This window comes from Xenopus laevis, chromosome 6L, assembly GCF_017654675.1.
Source record: "Xenopus laevis strain J_2021 chromosome 6L, Xenopus_laevis_v10.1, whole genome shotgun sequence".
NCBI lineage: Eukaryota > Metazoa > Chordata > Amphibia > Anura > Pipidae > Xenopus > Xenopus laevis.
In genome coordinates this window covers 74,173,518-74,200,607 of record NC_054381.1, presented here as the reverse complement: position 1 = coordinate 74,200,607, position 27,090 = coordinate 74,173,518, and the positions used below count along the sequence as shown (strand labels likewise).

Below are 27,090 nucleotides of genomic sequence, written 5' to 3'. Positions count from 1 at the left end.
ACCAGGGAGACCCATTGTGGCAGGAATGTCGTCTGTATTTCAACCTATAGCAGTCATGTTGGACACTGTCCTCAATCCTATAGTGGTATGTACTAAGTCCTATGTTAAGGACACTACTGATTTCATTAATAAGCTAAATGAGATTGAATTGAACACAAAAGATGTATTTCTTTGCACAATGGACGTCTCCTCCCTCTATACCTCTATCCCCCATGATCAGGGAATTGAGGTTATCACAGCAGCAATGGCAGATCTTGGATTACCAGGGGGAGTGGTGGATTTACTTCTACAACTTCTGGGATGGATCCTGAAAAGGAATTATTTCCTCTTTGAAGGTAAATTCTATGAACAAAGCCAAGGCACATCAATGGGTTCTAATGTTGCTCCTGCATATGCAAATTTATACATGGCACACTTTGAAGACAATTTTGTCTATAATAATCAGGAGTTTTGGCCCTTAATATTGATGTGGCTTCGCTATATAGACGATCTATTTTTTGTCTGGCAAGGGACAGAGGAATCACTAAAACTATTTGTAGATCACCTCAATTCCAGGATTCCAACCATAAAATTCACTTTGGAGTATGATAGAAATCAGATACACTTTCTAGACGTGACAGTCAGGCTACAAGATGGGAAGTTCTCCACTGATATATATAGGAAACCGACTGACAGAATCACTTATCTAAATCCACACAGTTTTCACCCACCCTCTACAATCAAAGGGCTACCATATAGCCAAATGTTACGAACAAGACGCATTGTAAGTGAAGATGACAAATTTGAAGAGAGAGCAGAAGAAATGATGACCCACTTTGAGAGTAGAGGCTATGGGACAGATATGTTGGAAACAGCCAGGGAGAAAGTAAAAGGTACATCGAGAACGACCCTATTATCCAAAAAAGCAAAGAAAAAATCAGACAGATTACCCTTTGTCACTACATACTCAAGACAATCAGGTAGGGTAAAAAAGATAATATATCGACACTGGCATTTATTACAGATGGACCAGAGGTTAAAACCATGGGTGGCGGAACCTCCAATGATGGCCTATAAAAGATCAAGCAACCTGAGGGACCATCTGGTCCATGCGTTAATTGAACCACAAAAGAAGCAAGGTACTTGGCTGAGTGGGGCTAAGGGAATGTTTAAGTGTGGAAGGTGCGTTAATTGCAATTTTGTGATGCGCACAGATAAATTCTATCACCCGATGACGGGTAGGGAGTATGAAATGACAGACTACATAAATTGTCAGACTGACTATGTCATATATATGGTAAAATGTCCTTGTGGTAAAGTATATGTAGGGGAAACTACCAGGTCCCTCAGTATTAGGATTGGGGAACACAGAAGTGATGTTAGACTTAAGAAACATACAGTACATTCCCTCTGGCAAGGCACTTCATGGAAGCAATAAGATGAAAACTCCAGCACACGAATGCTTAAGGGTTCAAAACCCGTGTTTATTGTCAATGCCAAACAGGAAATTTCCTGTTTGGCATTGACAATAAACACGGGTTTTGAACCCTTAAGCATTCGTGTGCTGGAGTTTTCATCTTATTGGTCATTAGTTGGAGGTGCCGTCCTCCTTTAACCCCAAGCACCGGTGAGGATTCTGAGAGACCAGGTGTGCTACTGCTCCTATTTGCTTGAACTTCATGGAAGCAAACCATCAGGTCAGTCAACTGAAGTTTATGGGGATAGAACGAGTAAGAACCCCTACCCGTGGTGGTAATAGGGAAATTCTATTGAAACAGCGTGAATTGAAGTGGATATATAGGTTACAAACCCTATCTCCGAATGGTCTAAATGAGGATAGGGAATTATCACTGTTTTTTTAATGTTACCTTCAATATTGGTAATTGACCTCTGATGGACATTGTGTTAAACAATGAGGCTTTCCTCTTATTAAGAATTTTGATGTGAGTCGTAGGACCTCAGCCTGTGTACCTATATGAGTTTACTATATAGTAATGTTTTTCTGATGTTTTTAATAATTGTTTTTAACCTTATTTATATATTACTATTTCTACTATCTTCACAGATCATATAAGAAATGAGTGATGGATTATCCATTGAATTTTTGTGTCCTCCTATTAACCTCACCAAAGGTTTATTTTTTTTTAAAAAAACGAAAAAACGAGGAAATATGTTAATGAGCACTGTCACTTTAAATATATTGCACTGACCACGGGTCTGTTTTTATATTGTTTAATATTAGATTGCACAATATGGACTGTTTTATAATATTGATTGTCACTATAATGAACTAATGAAAGATGATTGGTTACTATATGTATTTTTATGAACAAATCTTTTTACATGAATTCCCTACATATGATTGGACACATTGAGACACATGATTATAAGCACATACTAACTTTAGAGGTCATATGACCCAGGTCATCGATTATACACATTGGACACATTGAGACACGTGATTATAAGCACACACCCACTTTAGAGGTCATATGACCCAGATCATCGATTGGATACATTGAGACACATGATTATAAGCACATACCCACTTTTGAGGTCATATGACCAACTTTATCGATTTTATTATATGCAATGGTATAAATCAATCAATTCTGCACACAAGCACTTTAGAACATATATTTATATGTTTTATCTATATGATAAATTGTTTTTTTGTTTTGATCTGTGATTAATTAGTAGTATGGTTTATATCCTGTGTTGCTGGATGACATTTGGTTGCTATGTGAACTATCGTGAGTTACCCCATGTTTTGGTTACCTAGCGACAGAGTAAACATGAGCGCATGCTTTCCCTGTAGTGCAGGCAAGTACAATGAATATAGAGAGCCGTGTTGCTAAGCGGATGACTCATCCGCGGAAGTGACATAGGCGGAAGTGACGTCACACACCATGTGGTAATTGAACAGGGTATTTATAGCTCCACACGATAGGGCAAACGTCAGAATCCCCTTGACAAAGGCTTACGCCGAAACGTTGGGGCCATTCTCATACTGGTGGTAGGTGTATCTGCTCCTTGCTGTATAATTGTAATACTTACTGTTTACTGTTATGTAATTGTGGCTATGTTTAAACGTTAGGTATATACCATGTAAGCTTATGTATTGTATTATACAGGCCTACTATTGTGGCTTTGTGTGTATTATTTGCATAAACAAGTAAAACTTTATTTTAAATATACCATACTTGCCTTCTTTTGAGTGTGCATACCTATCTATATATTATTTCTAAAATTCATTTAACCCAAACCTCTCTTGAATCTTGAACTCACCTATTACTACAGAAGAAGTGATGAAAACTATTAAAAGTCTTAAAAAGTTTAAAGATAGTGGTCTTGATGTATAAAAATAGGGGTGTGGAAGCACTCTAAAGGCTAAGTAATAGTATATTTAAGTATAAAGGAAGTGCTAGTTTTAATGCACATTCCCTGGGCCCCTGTCTCAAAAGTAAGTTTACAAAACAGGGGTTTTTAGTTACAAAGTTATGATCATAAAGTTGAAAAGCCACCATACCACGTCAAGGTAAACCCCACATGGCGGTCCCTAACTTGTTTGCCTTTCGGCCATAGTATAAAAAGTCTTACTGCATAGTAGCATTCAGTGCAATCAGTGTCTGTTGAACCTTGGTTTCAGTGAAAAGGATCTATCCTCCCCCGCCAGTATGCGGCTTTTAAGAGAGAGGCATTGTCCAACCAACGCCCATTTTTAAAAGTATAGGGCCCCATTAGTTTAAGGGGGGGTATGGGGTGCTATTAAAAACCACATGAAGCTCAGCCACAGCTTCTGGCAACAATACAATGTATAAAATAGGGGTGTGGAAGCACTCTAAAGGCTAAGTAATAGTATATTTAAGTATAAAGGAAGTGCTAGTTTTAATGCACATTCCCTGGGCCCCTGTCTCAAAAGTAAGCTTACAAAACAGGGGTTTTTAGTTACAAAGTTATGATCATAAAGTTGAAAAGCCACCATACCACGTCAAGGTAAACCCCACATGGCGGTCCCTAACTTGTTTGCCTTTCGGCCATAGTATAAAAAGTCTTACTGCATAGTAGCATTCAGTGCAATCAGTGTCTGTTGAACCTTGGTTTCAGTGAAAAGGATCTATCCTCCCCCGCCAGTATGCGGCTTTTAAGAGAGAGGCATTGTCCAACCAACGCCCATTTTTAAAAGTATAGGGCCCCATTAGTTTAAGGGGGGGTATGGGGTGCTATTAAAAACCACATGAAGCTCAGCCACAGCTTCTGGCAACAATACAATGTATAAAAATAGGGGTGTGGAAGCACTCTAAAGGCTAAGTAATAGTATATTTAAGTATAAAGGAAGTGCTAGTTTTAATGCACATTCCCTGGGCCCCTGTCTCAAAAGTAAGTTTACAAAACAGGGGTTTTTAGTTACAAAGTTATGATCATAAAGTTGAAAAGCCACCTTACCACGTCAAGGTAAACCCCACATGGCGGTCCCTAACTTGTTTGCCTTTCGGCCATAGTATAAAAAGTCTTACTGCATAGTAGCATTCAGTGCAATCAGTGTCTGTTGAACCTTGGTTTCAGTGAAAAGGATCTATCCTCCCCCGCCAGTATGCGGCTTTTAAGAGAGAGGCATTGTCCAACCAACGCCCATTTTTAAAAGTATAGGGCCCCATTAGTTTAAGGGGGGGTATGGGGTGCTATTAAAAACCACATGAAGCTCAGCCACAGCTTCTGGCAACAATACAATGTATAAAAATAGGGGTGTGGAAGCACTCTAAAGGCTAAGTAATAGTATATTTAAGTATAAAGGAAGTGCTAGTTTTAATGCACATTCCCTGGGCCCCTGTCTCAAAAGTAAGTTTACAAAACAGGGGTTTTTAGTTACAAAGTTATGATCATAAAGTTGAAAAGCCACCTTTACCTTGACGTGGTATGACGTGGTATGGTGGCTTTTCAACTTTATGATCATAACTTTGTAACTAAAAACCCCTGTTTTGTAAACTTACTTTTGAGACAGGGGCCCAGGGAATGTGCATTAAAACTAGCACTTCCTTTATACTTAAATATACTATTACTTAGCCTTTAGAGTGCTTCCACACCCCGATTTTTATACATTGTATTGTTGCCAGAAGCTGTGGCTGAGCTTCATGTGGTTTTTAATAGCACCCCATACCCCCCCTTAAACTAATGGGGCCCTATACTTTTAAAAATGGGCGTTGGTTGGACAATGCCTCTCCCTTAAAAGCCGCATACTGGCGGGGGAGTATAGATCCATTTCACTGAAACCAAGGTTCAACAGACACTGATTACCCTGAATGCTACTATGCAGTAAGACTTTTTATACTACGGCCGAAAGGCAAACAAGTTAGGGACCGCCATGTGGGGGTTACCTTGACGTGGTATGGTGGCTTTTCAACTTTATGATCATAACTTTGTAACTAAAAACCCCTGTTTTGTAAACTTACTTTTGAGACAGGGGCCCAGGGAATGTGCATTAAAACTAGCACTTCCTTTATACTTAAATATACTATTACTTAGCCTTTAGAGTGCTTCCACACCCCTATTTTTATACATTGTATTGTTGCCAGAAGCTGTGGCTGAGCTTCATGTGGTTTTTAATAGCACCCCATACCCCCCCTTAAACTAATGGGGCCCTATACTTTTAAAAATGGGCGTTGGTTGGACAATGCCTCTCCCTTAAAAGCCGCATACTGGCGGGGGAGTATAGATCCTTTTCACTGAAACCAAGGTTCAACAGACACTGATTACACTGAATGCTACTATGCAGTAAGACTTTTTATACTACGGCCGAAAGGCAAACAAGTTAGGGACCGCCATGTGGGGTTTACCTTGACGTGGTATGGTGGCTTTTCAACTTTATGATCATAACTTTGTAACTAAAAACCCCTGTTTTGTAAACTTACTTTTGAGACAGGGGCCCAGGGAATGTGCATTAAAACTAGCACTTCCTTTATACTTAAATATACTATTACTTAGCCTTTAGAGTGCTTCCACACCCCTATTTTTATACATTGTATTGTTGCCAGAAGCTGTGGCTGAGCTTCATGTGGTTTTTAATAGCACCCCATACCCCCCCTTAAACTAATGGGGCCCTATACTTTTAAAAATGGGCGTTGGTTGGACAATGCCTCTCCCTTAAAAGCCGCATACTGGCGGGGGAGTATAGATCCTTTTCACTGAAACCAAGGTTCAACAGACACTGATTACACTGAATGCTACTATGCAGTAAGACTTTTTATACTACGGCCGAAAGGCAAACAAGTTAGGGACCGCCATGTGGGGTTTACCTTGACGTGGTATGGTGGCTTTTCAACTTTATGATCATAACTTTGTAACTAAAAACCCCTGTTTTGTAAACTTACTTTTGAGACAGGGGCCCAGGGAATGTGCATTAAAACTAGCACTTCCTTTATACTTAAATATACTATTACTTAGCCTTTAGAGTGCTTCCACACCCCTATTTTTATACATTGTAGTGGTCTTGATGGCCTTCCCGCTTCTTTCTATATATATATATATATATATATATATATATATATATATATATATATATATATATAAATTATTCTAAAAAGCACAAAATGCCATGCTCTTTAGTAAGCTTAGATGCTGAAAAAGCATTTGATAATGTAAATTGGAATTACATTTTTGATTGTTGTAATTTTTTTGGCTTTAAAGGGAAGTTTATTTCTTTTTAGAGCAAATTTATTCTTCCCCCCAAAGCCAGGATAATAATTTCTGGAGAACAATCTGGTACTTTTACCTTGTGTAGAGGAACAAGACAAGGTTGTCCTCTGTCCCCCCATCTCTTTAATTAAATGATTGACCCTTTGATTAGATTTTTACATGGTATTCAAGTCAATGGTAGATATATAAAGATTTTAGCATTTGCGGATGATCTACTTTTGGTAGTTCAAGATGCTTATAATTCAATTAGTAGAATTTTTACTGTTTTCCAATCCTATAGTTATTTTTCTGGATATGTAATTAATTCAAATAAAACTGGATTACTTAATATTTATAGTAATATCCCAAAACAGACCCTTTTTGATTTAAAATTAAAGCCTCCGGGGTGTTCGAAATAAATATTTAGGAATAAATATTCCTTCTGATATTTCTAGACTTTATTCTTTAAATTTGTCTCCCTTGGTTAAACTTGCTAAATCCTTATGTGATAAATGGCTAAATCCCCGTCTTAATCTTATGGGTAGAGCTGCTTTCTTTAAAATGTTTATTTTCCCAAAGTTATCATATCCGTTACTTAATCTTCCTCTTCTTTTGAAGCATTCTGATGTTAAGAAATTGAATAAAGCACTTTCCAAATTTCTATAGCAGGGGAAGAAACCTAAAATTTCTTTGCTTAAGTTACGTCAGTCAAAAAATTTAGGTGGTCTGAATATTCCTAATTTTAGGTTTTTTAACATAGTTTCTTTATGTAGGTACATCTTTGAGTGGATTTTAGATGGAGAGGTTTACACTAATCCTTCGTTTGAATCCTATTTGGAAGGGGGTGATCATATCTCTGTTTTTCTTCATGGAAAATGCAGTGGCCTTCCTACTGATATTAAGAGAAACATTCTTTTGCCACCTGGAAGATAATTTATAAATTGCATGGTAGTAATTACCAAATCTCTCCCTTTATGTCCCCTTTTGATCTGTTTATTTACTAAAGCAGAGAGAAAATCTTCGATTCCTTATTGGAAAAAAAAGGTATCTCTCAACTGATGCATTTGGTTGATAATGTCTCTGGCTCACCAATATTGTGGGAAGATTTGAAATTTAAGTTTGATCAATGAGCAGCTGTTGGGAAGCTAAGCTTTGGAAACGTTGCAAATTATCAAGCTGAAAATTAGGTTGGCCTGTAATATAAGATGACTTTACAGGGATGATTATTAAATTCTGATGCCAGTTGCACTGATTTTTGTGCTGCCATGTTGTAATTATCTGTATTAATTACTAATCACCCTTATATTGTGACATTTATGTTCTATGTGTACTGTATATTTTAAATTGGTCCCTAAGCTCAGTAACTGACAGCAGCACATAGCGTGTGCAGTGAATCAGCAGAAAGGAAGATAAGGAGCTATAGGGGCATCTTTGGAGGCACAGATCTTCCCTGCTAAAGGGCTGTGGTTGCCTTAGGCTGGTATGGAAGCCCAAAACATAATGTACAACATTTTTAGCCTACTTTGTCATTTAAGGGATTCTGTCATGATTTTTATGGTGTCATTTTTATTCCTAAATTACACTGTTTACGCTGCATATAATTCATGCTACAATATAAAATGTCATTCCTGAACCAACAAGTATTTTTTTAGTTGTAATATTGCTGTATCTCAGGTCATTTTGTCTGGTCATGTGCTTTCAGAAAGAGCCAGCATGTGTCAGCAGTGGGGCCTGGGTTAATATGCTGTTCTTAGATCTACCAGGCAGCTGTTATATTGTGTCAGGGAGCTGCTATCTGGTTACCTTCTCATTATTCTGTTGTTAGGCTGCTGGGGGGAAAGGGAGGGGGTGATATAACTCCAACTTGCAGCACAGCAGTAAAGAGTGACTGAAGTTTATGAGAACACAAGTCACATGACTGGGGGCAGCTGGGAAACTGACAATATGTCTAGCCCCACGTCAGATTTCAAAATTAAATATAAAAAAAACTGTTTGCTCTTGAGAAACGGATTTCAGTGCAGAATCCCTTTGGAACAGCACTATTTGCATTTAGAAAAAAACATGTTTTCCCATGACAGTGTCCCTTTAAACTTTAGTTATCCTTTAAGCCTTATTAAAATTAATGGAGCAATGTGATTCTCTCTGGTCTGTGACTTTTGTCTGAGAAAAAAGGTGCACTGGAATATTCTGTAACTTTTGTATTCTGTAATCCCTTATACAATTTCTTGAAAATAGTGTTGATGCAAATATGTAAACCTCTAGTTTTAAAGTAACAATGCTAAAAACAAAGGATACATAACACACAACAAATATTTTATTACTTATATACACCATTTCCAAAGATCATGATCATGTAAAATGTTCCCAACTTCCAAAAGTGAGGTATAAATTATTTCCGTTATTTAACCTGAGCTATAATACACTAATAGCACTAAGAGTGCAATATGTGCATAAATAGAGCCTTCATAAAAATCTCGTGTTTATTAATGGTTATTGTAACAACTATACACTTTATGACAACTATGTATTATATTAACATTTTAATTACCATTATTTGCATTTACAAATATTTAAATACAGTAACAAATTAATTCAAGCTCTGATTTAAAAAAAATATATATTGTTGCGTTTGATACATTTAACTAACAGCATTTCTTTATGTTTAATTAGTCTTTGGTACTTTTGTAATAAATTGGTAGCACATAAAATATGATATTAAAGTAAAGCATGCTTGTGTAACTGTATAGCACAATGAAGTACTTTTTTCCTGTTATTCCTAGGTTTTTTAACACTTATTGTAGGCACATGTCACATTCATTAGTGGTAATATACCCCAGACAGTGTATTCCCCAGAACCAGACAAACAGCACTATGGTGCACATATGCTTTAGAAGATTTGTGATATTTGAAATACAGTTGTTGAGGATTGTTATCAAAATTATATTTTCCAAATAAAGTCTGCTGCTTTTCATAATGTGTCTGGAGACGCTCTGTTTTCTGTGGGTCCCTTGAAAGCAAGCTGTCCCATAACATTTTTGATCTAATACAATAATTACATGGAAATTAGTTTATATACTGTATTTATCCTCTTTGTTACCTACATTTAGCATTCCTTTTCCTCAGTAAAATATGTCAAGTACAAAAGACCAGGCAGGGTTTTAATAATTATGTATAATTTTGTTAGAAAGCTAAACACACCTGCCACATGTTTCTTAACCTTATGCCAACACCCTTAAAAAAGCATTTGAGTATTTTTTTGAAAATTGTAGGCCAGCTTCTATGACAAAGAAGCTGACTGGGATCTGACTGGGATCTGACTGACTCATGCCTAGTCCTTCAGTTCAAGCATAAAAACACAACCATTTTATAAACATCTTGACCTGCTAAATTACTGATTCTTCTGTATCTGGTTTAAGACTTCTCAACCCTGATAAACTGTTTTTACATTACAATGAACACAGGATCAAAAACATAATTGTTAGACAAGTTAAAACATGATCACACAAAAACACAAGGGTAAATCAATGCAGTCACTCCCCCCACACCATTATTGGGACCCACTGTAATTTGGTTCACTGCAACTTTTTCCAGCACAGGCTTCTCCAATTGGCCACAGGTATGGTAGTTTTTTAATCCAATGGACATGTATGCATTTGTATACACAAATACACAAATTCCAGATGTGTATGACACTTCCATAGAATAACAAGTATAAGAAGAACACCTGGAGTTATAAATACATTCAATGCAATAAGAGGATGGAACAAAATTCATGGATAAGGTATCACTTCTATTTGACATATGAAATGCTAGAATAAGAATATAATTGAAATAATATACAATATTTTACTAACTGGGGAGCATCTGTTATGAATAGCAGAAGCACTTTCTTTACCACCCCCCCCCCCCCCAGTATTGCTAATAAATTTACTTTTTCTTAACTTACAAATGTATAAGATTATAAAACTAGACCTTTTCTTTTAAATAACAAATATGCTTTATTTTTTAACAGAAGATCTTTTTTGCTGCTTTTGCTTCGCAGCTTCTTCAGCTCTTCGTTGCGCTTCTTCTTCAGCCTTTTTTCTTTGCTCCTTTAATTCTTTGTATCTCCATTTCGGAGGCTGTAAATAGGTGTTAGCTTTAACACTGTTACGCCTCTTTAAATTCTCTGGGTAATATGTGGGAGTCGGGGCTTTACTTATGCGAACTTTAGGGATGACACAGCCTGGTCTCACACTGCTTCTTCTTAGAAGATGCAAAGGCAATAGACTTGTTCTCCTGGTGTCTACAGTATTACTCATTTGAGATACAGAGGTCTGAAGACTGGATCTCCGGTCTTTATTCTTTGGAATCATGGTGACCCTGGAGTTTTGAAACAGCTTTTCATAGCTTTTTGTGCAGTCTTTATCTAATTTTTTTGTCTCTTCCAATCTGTGTTTCCCAAGAATTTCAGATACGGAGTATCTCCGTTTCCCTACATGTGGAGGGCTTCCAGGGCATACAGTTCTGCAGGCAACAGCAACAAATGGACTATTTAGTCCTGTGGTCACCTTAACCATATGATCAATGACACCATCTTCTTCAGGGTCTTTGTAATAATTAAATGTAAAAACTGACTTAATACAATCAGATATTCTTTGAGAACATGCCTTAGGTTCTGCAGCTTTGGCAAGAAGCTCTTTCATTTTAGGCCATTCCATCTGAAATTGATCACTAAATTGTTCAGCGGAAGGTCTGTCCAACAATTTCTGCATATGGTATGCTGTATCATATCTTCCAGTGTATCTTGCCCATCTCTGAGAGGTATAACCTTTACTTGGATCAACTGCTTGAATATCTGCCCCTTAAGGGGAAAAAAACATGGTTAGAAAAACCCCAGCTACTCTATAGTGTGTTTTTGATCTAATTGTGAAAATGTTTTCTTCCCTTATGCTGTAAAATAGTGATAATTACACAATTCTAAATTTATATATGTGCATCTGCCCCATATTGGTCAAACAATATCAATGAAACATTGTATTTTCATAGACAGATACACTGATATTGCTTTAAGAGAAAATTTACTGATAACATGTACTTAGAGAAATGTAAATTATACATTTCTGCCTTTACCCTGGTGGGAGTGGGGCTTTATACTCTTTTCACTGTTACGCAGTTAAGGGAGGTGGGGGTTATATTCCAAAGGATCCTGTCTCATATAATACAAAATAAAAAGTGGAAGATGTTTTTCTGACTCACAGACAGTAAACTATCCTTCCATGTCTTCATCCAACACCACAGAGGCCCTTACTATGTGCCAACTGGATGGTTACAAAAAACAACTTGCTTTCTCTACAAGGTCACTTTCAGAGGTTATGAGAGTAAATGGAAAAAAACTGTATTATGTTCTTAAAGAAGAACTAAACCCTAAAAATGAATAGGGCTAAAAATGTCATGTTTTATATACTGAACTTATTGCACCAGCCTAAAGTTTCATCGCAGCAATGATCCAGGACTTCAAACTTGTCACAGGGGGTCACCATCTTGGAAAGTATCTGCAACACTCACATGATCAGTGGGCTCTGAGCAGTTGTTGAGAAGCTAAGCTTAAGGGTTGTCGCAAATTATCAAGTAGAAAATTCGGTTGGTCTGTAATATAAGCTGATTCTACAGGGATGATTATTAAATGCTGATGCTAATTGCACTGGTTTCTGTGCTGCCATGTAGTAATTATCAATATTAATTACTAATCAGCCTTATACTGTGACATTTATATTCTATGTGTTCTGTATCGGCCCCTAAGCTCAGTAAGTGACAGCAGCACAGAGCATGTGCAGTGAATCAGCAGAAAAGTAGATGGGGAGCTACTGGGGCATCTTTGGAGACACAGATCTTTACTGCTAAAGGGCTTTGGTTGACTTTGTACCTTCTGGTACAGAAGCCCAAAAAATAATGTACAACATTTCTAGCCTACTTCTTTGCCATGGAGTGGAAATATAATAATTAAATCATTAACCTTACAGATAACAATTAGTATGATAATATGTATCACTGGCTCTATCATGTATTGACAAACATTCAGTACTTTAACAATCACTTTTCTTCCAATGGTCTATGGTTCATTGGTGGGCCCCTGGTCTAAGGTTTTTGGGTGGGCCCCTAATGTCCCAGTCCAACACTGCCGAATCTGAATCCTAATTTGCATATGCAATATAATGACAGGGAGGGAAATTTTATGTCTTTTTGTGAGAAAACAAGAAAGTAAAAAATGTTTTCCACTTCCCACCCCTAATTTGCATATGCAAATTTAGGGTTCGGATTCGTTCAGTATTCGTCCGAATCTTTCGCGGAGGATTCGGGGGTTCGGCCGAATCCAAAAAAGTGGATTCGGTGCATCCCTACAACGGACAGAAAGTAACTGGAAAGGGCTTATGTGCATTATTAAAAGTAACACTAAAGGGCAGGTTGATTAAAGGTTGGAGTGAAAATTCGATTTTGAATTTTCAAATTTTATTTGGGTCAAAACTGTCAAATTCAAATTGTGAATTATCCAAACTCGATTTGAGTTTTAATTCGAATTTTTAGATTTATCATACTCTGGCCCTTTAAAGGGGACCCATCACCCAAAAAAATTATTAAAAATCCTATTTTATCACATTAGTCAAGCAAAATTAACTTTAATTACACTGTATAAATTATTTGAATCGTGTTTCCTTCAGTCTGGGAATTCAAAATTATAGCAAACAGGCAGCAGCCATATGTTGCACACAGAATCAGAATCTTGTTTGTGCACCAGAATGGGGGACCCAATGTACATCCCCATGCCCTGGCTACACAGTTAAATGGTAAAGAGAACGTGGAATGTGGGGAAAACAGTTACATCAAGGAAGCGCTGAATGGAAAGTGAAAGTAATTGTCTGCCCCGCACCAGAATGGGGGACCCAATGTACATCCCCATGCCCTGGCTACACAGTTAAATGGTAAAGAGAACGGGGAATGTGGGGAAAACAGTTACATCAAGGAAGCGCTGAATGGAAAGTGAAAGTAATTGTCTGCCCCGCCTCTATGCCCAGGGCATAGAGGAGTGGCAGACAATATTTGATTGACAGCTGAGATTTTTAAATGAGTTTACAGCTATGAATGCTTAAATAAAAAATAGAAATTGGATTTCATGTTTAATTTAAAAAGGACTTTTATTATACAGATTTTTGTGTCTGGGTGACATGTCCACTTTAAGAACTCCAATTGGACTATTCACCACCTAAAACCTACTGAATTACTGTACAAGTCAATGGAGGAGGTCCAAAGATCAATTTGGTGATGTTTGTAGCTTTCCTGACATTCAAATTTTTTTCTGAGAATTGTCGTTTGAATAAGTTTGAGTTTAAAAATTCGATGTTATTAATAAATTTCTACTAGTCGAATTTAGAATTTATGGGAGTTTAGAGGAGTTTAAAAAAACTCACATGAATTGAAAGCAGCCCTCGATAAATGTGCCTCTAGATATTTTTGCAAATGCATTAAAGGAGAAGGAAAGGTACCGAAGAAGTTTATTGTCAATAGATTAGCCACAATAGTACAAGCTATAACACTATATTTATTCTGTAGAATGCTTTACCATACCTGAGTAACAGCTCTAAAAACTCTCTCTGTTTAGTATAGAAACTGCCATATTCACTTGGTGTGACATCACTTCCTGCTTGCATTTCCCTGCTCAGTCATAGCTCTGGGCTCAGATTACAGCAGGGATGGGAGGAGGGAGGGGAAGAGGAACAAACTGAGCATGCTCAAGCCCTGCCCTGGAGGTATAAGCTGAAAACAGTAAGTCTGATACAGAAGCCCATGTGTACACAATAGAAGGAAAGAAATGCTGTGTTTCTTTTGTCAGAGGACTCAGAGCAACATTACTTTGAGGGGTTACTGGTGTATTTATATCGACCTTTCTGATAAAGCTTACTTAGTTTTAGCGTTTCCTTCTCCTTTAAAACAAAAAGGGCCAAAACTGTGCTTTGGTTCACACAAGAATCTACACTGTATGCAGGGCCCCCATTATGTTTGGCAAGAGTATTAATTATAAGGTGCAAGGCAAAAGCACAGCAGGCTTAATTATACATAAAGGTAATGATAAAAATACTGTCTGCTACATAGTGTATTTTTAATGCTCCCTGCAACTGGTAGCCAGCAGTATAGTTTCCTATTCACTTTTAGAAAGCAAGACGAAATGTTTACCTGCTAACATCAGGGCTCGAACGCATTCAGTTCTTCCTTGCATTGAAGCCTTCATTAATGCCGTAAACCCATGAATATTTCTCCTTTCCAGGTCCAAATTAGAATAATAATTCAGCAGATAGTTGGTTATTGTTATATGTCCTGTAATTGGATAAAAATATTTTCACAAAAAGATTGCTAGACACATTTCATTGCTATGGCTTGTATACTTTTTGTTATTTGACTATTATATATCTTTTGAATAAGCAAAGTTACATTAACACAGTTATCTTCTGCATAGTCATGTCTACCTGCAGGTTGCATTTGGCTTTCTGCGATTTTCAATTTAGCCCTTACAGGTATTGAAATTTTATGCTCACCATGTCACTCCATGCAAATAAATGATAATCATTGTTTCCATAAAAATCAGTGCTATTTCCATGTTGTGCCATGCTGAAATGTGTTAATCATGTGGGCAAAACATAATTTACTCCATCTGCAGCACCAGAGCCCCTAGAGCCCATCAGAGAACCAGGGCCGACCCTTCTCAACATTAGGCGGGTTGAGTTGTTTTTTCCCTCGAGTTTTCGAGGGTTGTTTTCAGTAAAAACTCGAATGTTTGGATGAAAATAAAACCTTGAATTTTCTGTTTTTAAGAAAAAACTCGAACTGTGCTAGATTTATTATACCCCAAAGCTAGAGATAGCTTGAATCTGAAAATACTCAGCTAAAACCTGTCGAGGTCATGTAGAAGTCGATGGCAGAGGTCCCTTGAACCATTTGAAGATGTTAATAGCCTTCATGATGTTTGGGTTTTTTTTGGTGGTTTTGACTCAAAAACTCAATCCATTCGACAAGTAGCATATGGTCTCACTATATGAACCCCAGCCTAGGGGATGTCAAAGTTAAAAAAAATCATTATGACATGGAGACCAATAACAGTGAAAACAGTGACAAAAGTATTTATTAGTTTATTACTCATAGTGCCCATTGGCACAAAACTCAGGTTTAACATGTCCTAATAAATAACATCATTTTTATAAAGAATTTACCTACTGTTTTCACTGTTATTGATTTTCTAAGCTATTGGGTTCATTTAATGTTTACATGATTTTCTAGTAGACAAAGTATGAAGATTCAAAATATGGAAAGATCTGTTATCTGGAAAACCCCAGGTCCTGAGCATTCTGGATAACAGCTCCCATACCTGTTGAACCATGAACAGAGTCCCAAACCCTGAACTAGCTCCAAGGTCCCAATTGCGGCTCACTCTTCTGCCTTTAACAACAACCTTTGGCTTTGGAAGGAGCCCTCCGCGCCTCTGGTGATGCCAGGTCTTAAACTTGAAGTTCGTGCCAATAAACGATGAAGTCGTGCAACTCCGAATAACAACCCAAGATACCCAATCGTCCAATCATGCAAACCCGCAAGAACAGCGCACGCCTATACCAAAGAAGCCGGACGCATCAGTGTCTACACAATAGGGTAAATTTACTTACCTCCGAAGTTGCGCCAGCATTGGCTTTGCCGCACTTCGCCAGAGGAAGTTTTGCCATGGCGCCGCAAATTCACTAAAATCCGAATTTGCGCTCATGGAGGTGAAATGTTGCGAAGTTGCGCTAGCGTTAATTCGTCAAGCAAAGCGGTTACACTAGCGATGCCTAATTTGCATACGGCGCCAAGTTAAAGTACAATGGACGTATATGTAGCAACAAATACATTACAATACACAATCCTGGGAAAGTTGTTATTTTGCCCTATACATGTGCCCACTTTATAGTTTAGATGCCATATGTTAGGAAATGTAGGGGGAAGGAGGGTACCCCCAAAAAAAATTTCGATCTTTTTCAGCCTATCACCTAGTACCCGTTGCACCCCCACTTTACCATCAGGCAAGTTCCTCACACCTATAGGTAGGAGAGAGGAGAGCACTTCAATGCAGATTTACTGCTGTGAAAAGTGTTTTATTTAAAGACTGCTAGAAACAATGTTTTGGGCTGTAATGCCCTTTCTCAAGTGTAACCACAACAGATACAAAGTAGCCTTAAGCACACCCCCTCCTCCCCTTAGTGAACAAGTGTCCAATCATTCACAATGTGTTAATTATCCAGACTTGAAAGTCGCAGGTGTCCATAGTTAGGATTAATGTCACATTGTCCATATAAGTATCCAAAGTCTTATGTTGATAAAAGCAACATTTAGAAAAATGCAAAAATACAAAAGTGTATAGTGTCCGGGTGTATAATACAACATCCATATCTATTAAAAAGCAAAATATACAGCAGTTTATGGATATCTTGGTACTGCATACTATAAGCCTACCGCACATTAACCCAAACTATCATTATTATATTAATAGAAGCAAAGGTAAAAACAACCCTTGAGGCTAATATTGAGACTTCCAATTGTATTATCTTACCATATATTTTACCTGCACAGTAGTATACTCCTGAAATGTATATTCAGTATATTCAATTAATCAAAACTTCAAGGTCTGTAAAGTAAAAATTGCAAATCAGTTAATTAATTAATTAATTAATTAATATCCCAGGTATGGTTTCAGGCTCCAAGAATCATTAAGGCCATCAGGGTTTAATGTATTTAATTTTCTAAACCATTTACCTTCTATTTGTAAAAGTCTTTTTAGTCTATTATCACCACATCTGTCTCGGGCAGCTTTATCAAGAATGCACCATCGTAATAGCATTGCATAATGCTTTAGTTCAATAAAATGCCTAGAAACTGATGTGTCTATTTGTGTGTCCTTCTTAAAATTTCTAATGTTACTTCTATGTTCTTGAATTCTAACTTGTACTTCCCTTGAGGTCTGACCTACATATCCTAGACCACAAGGGCATTTTCGTAGGTACACAACATGGGTAGATTTACATGTGGCATATACATTCAAATTCATTCCGTAACCTTTTGTTGGGTGATTCATTTTCGACCCTTTCATTAACGAGGAACAGCAGTTACACTCTAAACAGGGGTAAGTTCCCCTTTTTTTCTACCTTGGAACATTGGTATTTTTGGTCTGGAATCTGATGGGCACAATAGATCTTTAAGGGAGTGGCCTTGTTTGTAGTAAAAAAAGAGGTGGAGAGTTAAACAAATAGCCAAACTGTTTGTCTGCTTGCAATAACCCGGTGCCTTGGGGTTATCCTAGATTCTGCCCTGTCATTCACTCCTCATATCCAGTCACTTATTAAATCATGTCACTTCCACCTAAGGAACATATCCAAAATACGATCATTTATCACCCAAGACGCTGCCAAAATTCTTATTCACTCTCTCATCATATCGCATCTAGACTACTGTAACTCTCTTTTAATTGTGATTAGGTAAGTTGGTCTTTAGAAGTACTTCTTCAATACACTCCATTCCTTCATTGTTTGTAATAGAGGTGTAGAGACTCTGTATATCAATCCCACATAAAAAAGAAATAATCTTCAACAAAGATCCTGCAAAAGATTTACTTAATCTACAAAGAAAGGAAGTAAGCCTTTCGTTGCATCAGAGTACTTTAATACGGTACGTAAAGGCAAAGCAGATCCCTCGTGGTCTGCGTCTGGACATCATCCCGAATCTGTGCACAGACGACCCGGTGTTAAATCAGAAATGGCACGAGATCACTAACAAGTGCAGTTTGGACTTAATGGTGCTCATGATCGAAAGATTGCATTGTAAACTTACTGATCTGAAGGCACAAATCACTACAAGCAGAGCTAAACTAACCGAAAAACTCGAGTCTATACCTGGCGCCAGGACCGTTCGAGGCAGCGCTCCGAAGGAAAATCACGAGGACCGGACTGCCAGGTCAGCAACGTTACAGGACCTCGTGGAGGGAGAGACATAGCCCAGCAGCGTTCACAAGCAGTGAGGATGAAACTGCCAGCAGCTCACAACAACCACCTTTTTTAGCCACACGCATAGAGGAAGGAGACACCGGAAGATCGACACAGCGCATCAACCCCAGGATCCCGATTGCCAGAGATCACTACCCCAGGAGGGACAAATGTCTACCAAGGTAAACAACTTGGTTATTAACTTATCCTCCCATGATTTAACGCCTAGTGAACTTACACTTTTGAATAAAGGACTGGGATTTGTACCAACCTATAGGGTACCCACAGAGGACTGGGAAATTGAATTTTTAAAATTCACAAGGAATCTTAAATTAAAAATGTGAAAGTGTCACGGTCGGCACCCTAAATCAGAACTAGTGCCAAGCTCCCTGGTCTCGGCTTCACCAGTAGTGTGACTGCCTTTGGCTTCGGGTGGAGCCCTCAGCGTACTCGGATGCCACCTGGACTTTACAAGAGGAGCAACAGCTTCTGGGGGCCAGATGCTAGGATCAGCACCCTTTTTAGTCAAATTGGTGATTGGAGTAACAACCAGTGAAAAATTCTTAATAAATTGTCGATAATAGTTTGCAAAACCGAGGAACCTTTGGGTTACACGTAACGAAAGGGGTTGGGGCCAATCCAGGACAGCTCTCACCTTCCCTGGATCCATTTCTGGACCCTTGCTAGAAATATTAAACCCCAGAAACTGAACAGAAGTGACCTCAAAAGTACATTTCTCGAGTTTAGCATACAGGTTATTTCCTCTTAGTCTAAGTAAGACCTCATGAACATGATTCCTATGTTCACACAAGTTAGAAGAGAAAATAAGAATGTCATCTAGATAGACCACTACGAATATCCCCAGCAGATCCCCAAAAGATATCATTGACAAACTCCTGGAACACTGCGGGAGCATTACATAAACCGAATGGCATCACCAAATATTCGTAATGGCCATCCCTGGTGTTGAAAGCTGTTTTCCACTCATTCCCTTCCCTGATACGTATACTATTATAAGCTCCACTTGGGTCAACCTTGGTATAGATCTCCGAAATCAAGGGAAGAGGATAGCGGTTTTTGATGGTGATCTTATTGAGACCCCTATAGTCAATGCAAGGGCGAAGACCACCATCTTTTTTTCCCCACAAAAAATAACCCCGCCCCTGCTGGTGAACAAGAGGGCCTAATGAAGCCCCTTTCCAGGTTTTCCTGAATGTACTCTCTCATTGCCTGGGCTTCTGGCAATGAAAGAGGGTAGGTTCTTCCTCGGGGAGGAGTTGACCCAGGGATCAGGTCGATTGGGCAATCGTATGGCCTGTGAGGGGGTAAAGTTTCTGCAGCTTTCTTAGAGAATACAGCCTCAAAATCTTAATTTAACTGGTAACAGAACCTTAGAGGCAATTTGGAAGAGGAAATTCCTGCACCTAAATGGAGCTCCCCTTCTCCATTTAGGCTTCGGAGTTTCCTGGCCTCTTTGAGCATTGGTTCAAAAAATGTCCCTTCTCACCACAGTACATACAAAGATCCAAGGAACGCCTGCGTGCCTTTTCCTCAGGAGTTAGGTGGGATATGCCTAACTGCATAGGCTCCTCCTGAGGTAGAGGCACAGAGGAGTTAGGAGTCCTAACATTAGTCACCACATTAGTTCTTAAATTAGTAACCCTAGAAAAGGTTGTACTCCTCTCACCCCTTCTCTCCCTCTGCCTCCTATCTGCCTGGATGGCGAGAGACATGAGATCATCCAGGTAGGAAGATAGGGGGTAATTAACAAGACTATCCTTTACAGAGTCGTATAACCCCAAACGGAACTGACTCCGTAGAGCCATGTCGTTCCACCCTGTTTCAACTGCCCACCAGCGGAACTCGGTGCAGTACACCTCCGCATCCCTTTTCCCCTGACACAACTTACGAATCGCGGAATCGGCAGAGGATGCATGATCTGAATCATCGTAAAGTATAGCCATGCTGTTAAAAAAATTTGTCAAGGGAGTAATGGGCAGGGTCAGAAGAAGGCAGCCTAAGGGCCCAAATTTGGACGTCTCCCAAAAGCAGGGTCATGACGAACCTTACTTTCTCCTCACCAGATTGGAAAGAGTGAGGAAAGAAACTAAGGTACAGCTTGCATGCCTCTTTAAAAAAAAAAAAAAAAGTTAGTGTGATCCCCACTGAACTTTTCAGGGAACACAATTTTGGGTTCAGGGGATCTAGTTGAACCCACAGGAGGAGGAGTAGGAACAGGTTGCTGCTGCGAAGCTTGCGTAGTCTCCAGCTGTCGGGTTAGATTGTGGAAACCCTGCAGGAGGTCATTTTGTTCTGTTCGTGGTCCTCCAAGCGCTGTAACAGAATGGTAAGAAGCGCTTCGGTGGTAGTTGGAGGAGCAGCAGCAGCAGCTTCATCGTGACTTTCATCCTCCATGGCCCGTGACAATGTCACGGTCGGCACCCTAAACCAGAACTAGTGCCAAGCTCCCTGGTCTCGGCTTGGCTTCACCAGTAGTGTGACCGCCTTTGGCTTCGGGAGGAGCCCTCAGCGTACTCAGATGCTACCTGGACTTTATGAGAGGAGCAAGGCGAGGAGTTCTTGCAGGCAAAGGGGCACGACAGTTGTTAAAGTCAGTTAGGGCGAAGGTCGCGGTAAACAGGATAAGGCAGAATCGTAGTCAGGCAGGCTGGGTCGAGGCAGGCAGATAGCAAGGATTGTCAAACAGGCAAAGGGTCAAAACCGGGTGATCAATCAAAGGGTTAAGCAGAAGAGTTGTCGTAGGCAGGCAAAGGTCAGGATACAGATTGTCGGATTGTCAGGAAGCAGGCTGGGTCAAACACGGATAATCAGATCAGAATACAAGCAGACGCACAAGGCTCAGGAAACCACAAGAACTATGTTCTATCACGGGCAATGTCTGGAAGCCCTTTCAGGCTATTTATACATTTAAATTTGGCGCCATTGCGCACTGGCGTCACCACGCCAGTGCACCTGCACCTTTAAGAGACATGGAGGCGCGCGCGCGCCCTTAGGGGGACAAGATGGCGCCGGATACGGAGCGGTGCGTCCCCACCGCACCCCTAGACCACCAGGGCAGGTAGGTTTTGTTACAGAAAGGTAACTATGTACCAAATAAATTTAGAAAACCCAGCACTATTATCCCAGACATACATAATGAATCAGTTTAATCTTTTGAACATATAGTCCTTTCTGAAATACGGAAAATAGGAGATAATAATAAAATATTTAAGACCAATAACTTAAGCTATAATGAACGTGTTGCACTTAAATCCCACAAATTTATTTTTTACTTGATTGTTTACATATGGTCTTGACAAAAAACTACTTTACCTTTGAGAATGCATTTTATTGGCAAACCCAGGGCACGTCGATGGGAGCAACAGTAGCACCATCCTATGCCAACCTGTTTGTACACCATCTAGAAAAACAATTCTTTTTGGAAAAGGAACCTTATTGTCAACACATCTCTGCCTACTTTGGATTTGTGGATGACATTTTGTTATTCTGGAACGGCCCCATTTACCTACTAAACGAAATGATCTTTGAAGCAAACAATAGTCATGAGACAATTAAATTTACGTATGAATATTTCAAACAAGTGATAAATTTCCTAGATATAACAGTCAGCTTAAATAATGGCAAACTGTGCACCGATCTGTATATGGAAACTGTGGACAAAAATAACCTTTTACATATGAGTAGTTTTCACAGCCCCAAAGTTAAAAGAGCGATCCCAAAAGGACAATTTATACTAGCAAAAAGAATTACCTCTTGCCCAGAAAAATACGATGAAGCCAAACTGGCTCTGACAAATCGTTTTTTAGGGAAAGGTTATAAGCATGAGATAATTACAAAAGCCATAGAAGAAGTCGAGGACATCCCTAGAGATAACTTACTATGTCAGGGGGAAAAAAAAGAAAAAGAACCATCCAATCAAAAACGTACCTTTGTCTCGACTTACAAACCTAATAGTAATAAAATGGAGAATGTAGTTAAAGGAGAAGGAAAGGTACCTTGAGTAACAGCTCTAGAAACTCTCTCTGTTTGTTTAGGATAGAAACTGCCATATTCACTTGGTGTGACATCACTTCCTGCCTGCATTTCCCTACTCAGTCATAGCTCTGGGCTCAGATTACAGCAGGGAGGGGAAGAGGAACAAACTGAGCATGCTCAAGTCCTGCCCTGGAGGTATAAACTGAAAACAGGAATTAATAGAAGGAAAGAAATGCTGTGTTTCTTTTGTCAGAGGACTCAGAGCAACATTACTTTGAGGGGTTACTGGTGTATTTATATAGACCTTTCTGATAAAGCTTACTTAGTTTTAGCCTTTCCTTCTTCTTTAAGAAGTACTGGCTGTTATTGCAAGCAGACAAACAGCTATTTGTTTAACTCTCCACCTTTTTTGCTACAAATGAGGCCATTCCTTAAAGATCTATTGTGCCCATCAGATACCAGACCAAAAATACCAGTGTTCCAAGGTAGGAAAAAAATGGGAACTTACCCTTGTTTAGAGTGTAACTGCTGTTCCTCGTTAATGAAAGGGTCGAAAATGAATCACCCAACAAAAGGTTACGAGATCAATTTGAATGTATATGCCACATGTAAATCTACCCATGTTGTGTGACTACTAAAATCCCCTTATGCTCTAGGATATGTAGGTCAGACCTCAAGGGAAGTAAAAGTTAGAATTCAAGAACATAGAAGTAACATTAGAAATTTTAAGAAGGACACACAAACAGACACATCAGTTTCTAGGCATTTTATTGAACTAAAGCATAATGCAATGCAATTACGATGGTGTGTTCTTGATAAAGCGGCCTGAGACAGACGTGGTGATAATAGACTAAAAAGACTTATAAATAGAAGGTAAATGGATTAGAAAATTAAATACATTAAACCCTGATGGCCTTAATGATTCTTGGAGCCTGAAATCGTACCTGGGATATCAATTCATGAATTAAATAATTAATTGATTGATTTGCAATTTTTACTTTACAGACCTTGAAATTTTGAATAATTGAATATACTGAATATACATTTCAGGAGTATACTACTATGCAGGTAAAATATATGGTAAGATAATACAATTGGAAGTCTCAATATTAGCCTCAAGTGTTGTTTTTACCTTTTGTTTCTATTAATATAATAATGATAGTTTGGGTTAATGTGCGGTAGGCTTATAGTATGCAGTACCAAGATATCCATAAACTGTTTTATAATAGGTATGGATGTTGTATTATACACCCGGACACTATACACTTTTGTATTTTTGCATTTTTCTAAATGTTGCTTTTATCAACATAAGACTTTGGATACAAATATGCACAATGTGACATTAATCCTAACTATGGACACCTGCGACTTTCAAGTCTGGATAATTAACACATTGTGAATTATTGGACACTTGTTCACTAAGGGGAGGAAGGGGTGTGCTTAAATGGCTACTTTGTATCTGTTGTGGTTACGCTTGAGAAAGGGCATTATAGCCCGAAACATGTTGTGTCTAGCAGTCTTTACATAAAACACTTTTCACAGCAGTAAATCTGAATTGAAGTGCTCTCCTCTCTCCTACCTATAATTCTGACTTTGGATGTGCCGTACATCTTTTATGGGAGGATTGAAGCATTTATCATAAACAACTTTTGGCAGTATGCTTGATTCATCTACCCTATATTGAGGTTCCTCACACCTTTATATGGGAAATACCCTTAACATTGCAGGATATGCATTTAAATCATAAACAGAAGTAAAATGAAACATTACCTGCTTGTGCGGCTGTTATTAGAGCTGTGTTTCCATCATTATCCTGCCAGTTCACATCAACATGAGGGCAGTGGGACAAGGCTATTATTATATCCACGTAACCATGATAGCACGCAATTAGAAGGCCAGTCTGAAAATGCATGGCATGCACAATTTTAGGAATATAGGATTTAGGAATATACATTCATTAACATCTAATAGGTTTATGCATCAATTTTAGAAAGGAAGGTAATAGTTTGCTTTATGGTACGAACACTTTGCATAACATTTACTCCATAGCTTTGACATATCCTTAGGTTAGCTGCTGTTGGAAGCTGACTAGGAAGTAGTTTGACTGAATTCTGTGTTGCATACTAGATAACTTGCTTGCAAAATATATTGAATCAAATCTTTATGTAAACATTTGTCTTAGATGACTTATGTCACATGAAATAGCACGTTTGCTACAATACAAGATAATAATAAGATAGTTTTTAATGCTGAAAGAAAGGGCTGGCAAATTTGTACATTTGTTTGTTTCCTCAAGCCTAAGGTATGTTGTGCACCCTGCAAAAAGAAAAACAGCTATCTGGCACTCAAAGCACCCTTTTTCTTTTGTTTCATGCTGTGCATCCTAACAAAGAACAAGGTGGAGTGCTGATGAAGTGATAAACCCTCCCCCCCCCCACACACACACACATACAGGATAGATAGATAGATAATTAGATAGATAGATAGATAGATAGATAAAACCTGACTGTTATTTGATCCAGAGGAATGCGACATTGCCTTGGGGGGGGGGGGTCCTTCCTGATGGCATTCAGACTAGTCCCTGGATCACTACTGCTGAATTTTTTCACTTCCTAATGTATCTTTCAGTACAACCACTTTAGGGAGATAATTTCACAAATTCACAGCTCTCACTGTAAAACCCCTTTTTGAATACTAAGATGGAACCTCCTTTCTTCTAATCTGAATGATGTTCTTGCGTCTGCTGGAAAGACCTAATGATGAATTAGAGAATGTATTGTATGGTACCCTTATATATTTAAACAGAAACATATAAAAGGAGAAGGAAAGCTACAGAGGCATTTTATTGCCAATAGATTAGCTGCAATAGTGCAAGCTAGAATGCTATATTTATTCTGTAGAATGTTTTACCATACCTGAGTAAAAAGCTCTAGAAACTCTCTGTTTGTTTAGGATAGGAGCTGCAGTATTAACATGGTGTGACATCCTTCCTGCCTGAGTCTCTCCCTGCTCTGGGCTCAGATTACAGCAGAGAAGGGAGGGGGGAGGAAGAGGAGCAAACTGAGCATGCTCTTGCCCAGGGCAATGAGGTTTAAGCTGAAGTCTGATACAGAAGCCCATGTGTACACAATAGAAGGAAAGAAATGCAGTGTTTCTTTTGACAGGGGACTCAGAGCAGCACTACTTTGGGGGTTTACTGGTATATTTAGATGGACCTTTCTGATAAGGCTTACTTAGTTTTAAACTTTCCTTCTCCTTTAAGGGGGTTATTTATCAAAGGTCGAATTTTAAAGCTATGTGAGCTTTTTAAAACCTCGAATGAACCCACAACTCAAATTCTTTCTTATTAAAGAAACATTTGAATGGAAAAAAACTCCAATCAGTGAGTCTGGGTTAACTCGAATTGACAAGTTTTCTGTGGAAAAATAATCGATTATATCGAGTTTTCAAGCAAAGCCAACCGAAAAAAACTTCAACATTATGAAGGCTAATCCATCTTTAAATGGTTCAAGCTACCTCTGCCATTGATTCCTACATGACCTCGACAGGTCTTAAATGATGTATTTTTGGATTCAAGCTATTTCCATGGTCAGGGTATATTAAATCTCTAAAAATTTGAGGTTTTTTTAAACCCAAAAAAACGATTTTTGACCCAAAAATAACCTTGAAAACTCAAATGTTTGTGGAAAACACAACTCGACCCTTAATAATGTATTTTTAGATAAACAATATATACGGCTGCATTGTTCGGGCTCAAATTAAAAAAATATATATATATAACTATCTTTTATCAGTGACTGTGTGGGAAATGTTGCGGTTCCCTGTTATGTGCTTTCCTGACAGACAGTATTGATAGGCCTTATAGGCCATCTGCCTTACTCTAATCTACATTTGAAGACTTTATTTTAATAAGCAAATGGCAATTTTTTTTTATCAGCGGAGGTGTGTTCAATATAGCAGCTCCTTGTTAACTTCTCTCTTTTCCTCAGACTAGCAAGTTAGCCATTTTTACAGAATAGCAAGTCTGATTTATAGGTCAAATACCTTATACTGGATTACATTTGAATGATTTCTCCTAATAAGTGTATCGTTTTCATCTTTTATCAGTGACAAGGAAGTATGTATGTAATTTATTTGGAAATATATTGCCACAGTACACTGACTGTACTACTGAGAATATTGTTTCTTTTCCTAGCCCTAAAGGCTCATTGGGAATCTTGCACAGAAATACCCAGTCTAATGGCAAAGGGAGTAGAGAACATCTAGTCTAGCACTTGGCCTTAGGAAAAATTACAATAATTAAGAACATTTTTATATAAAACAAGTCCACATTGTTTTTGTGTGGTGCAGTATTCGGTCATGACTGAATTCCGACTAATACTTTCAAATTAAACCATGTTGTTAGCCTTAG

General features: G+C 38.5%; 2 protein-coding genes across 5 annotated transcripts in view; one reads left to right on the top strand and one right to left on the bottom strand.

Moving 5' to 3' along the window:
* Positions 1–227: 227 nt before the first annotated feature.
* LOC121394652 lies at positions 228–3,054 on the top strand. Of its 4 annotated transcripts, XR_005961903.1 has the most exons (4): positions 228–335; positions 700–872; positions 1,004–1,118; positions 2,045–3,054. XR_005961903.1 is itself a non-coding variant. In XM_041566177.1 (2 exons), the coding sequence occupies exons 1-2, from the start codon at positions 245–247 to the stop codon at positions 2,062–2,064; spliced, it is 894 nt and encodes a 297-aa protein (XP_041422111.1). In that variant the 5' UTR covers positions 239–244; the 3' UTR covers positions 2,065–3,054. The 4 variants fall into 4 exon arrangements, 2 of the variants coding, with proteins under 2 accessions (XP_041422111.1, XP_041422112.1); XR_005961902.1 differs by having other exon boundaries at positions 239–872; XM_041566177.1 differs by having other exon boundaries at positions 239–1,118.
* A 5,889-nt stretch (positions 3,055–8,943) lies between these two features.
* The window catches only part of LOC108719048 (ankyrin repeat domain-containing protein 33B), a 43,054-nt gene continuing 24,907 nt past the window's right edge, over positions 8,944–27,090 (bottom strand). The window contains exons 2-4 of the mRNA XM_018267643.2: positions 24,450–24,579; positions 14,860–15,000; positions 8,944–11,494 (exon numbers count right to left, since the gene is read on the bottom strand). Coding sequence (XP_018123132.1) covers positions 10,650–11,494; positions 14,860–15,000; positions 24,450–24,579 — 1,116 coding nt within the window. The 3' untranslated portion in view covers positions 8,944–10,649. The remainder of the gene's footprint in view (positions 11,495–14,859; positions 15,001–24,449; positions 24,580–27,090) is intronic.

What these genes read in the sequence shown, in the direction of transcription:
- LOC121394652 (XM_041566177.1), top strand. Translation starts at nt 245, where the DNA reads ATGGCAGATCTTGGATTACCAGGGGGAGTGGTGGATTTACTTCTACAA. An exon ending in TGAACCACAAAAGAAGCAAG is followed by an intron (nt 1,119 to 2,044) that starts GTACTTGGCTGA and finishes CTATCTTCACAG; the next exon opens with ATCATATAAGAAATGAGTGA.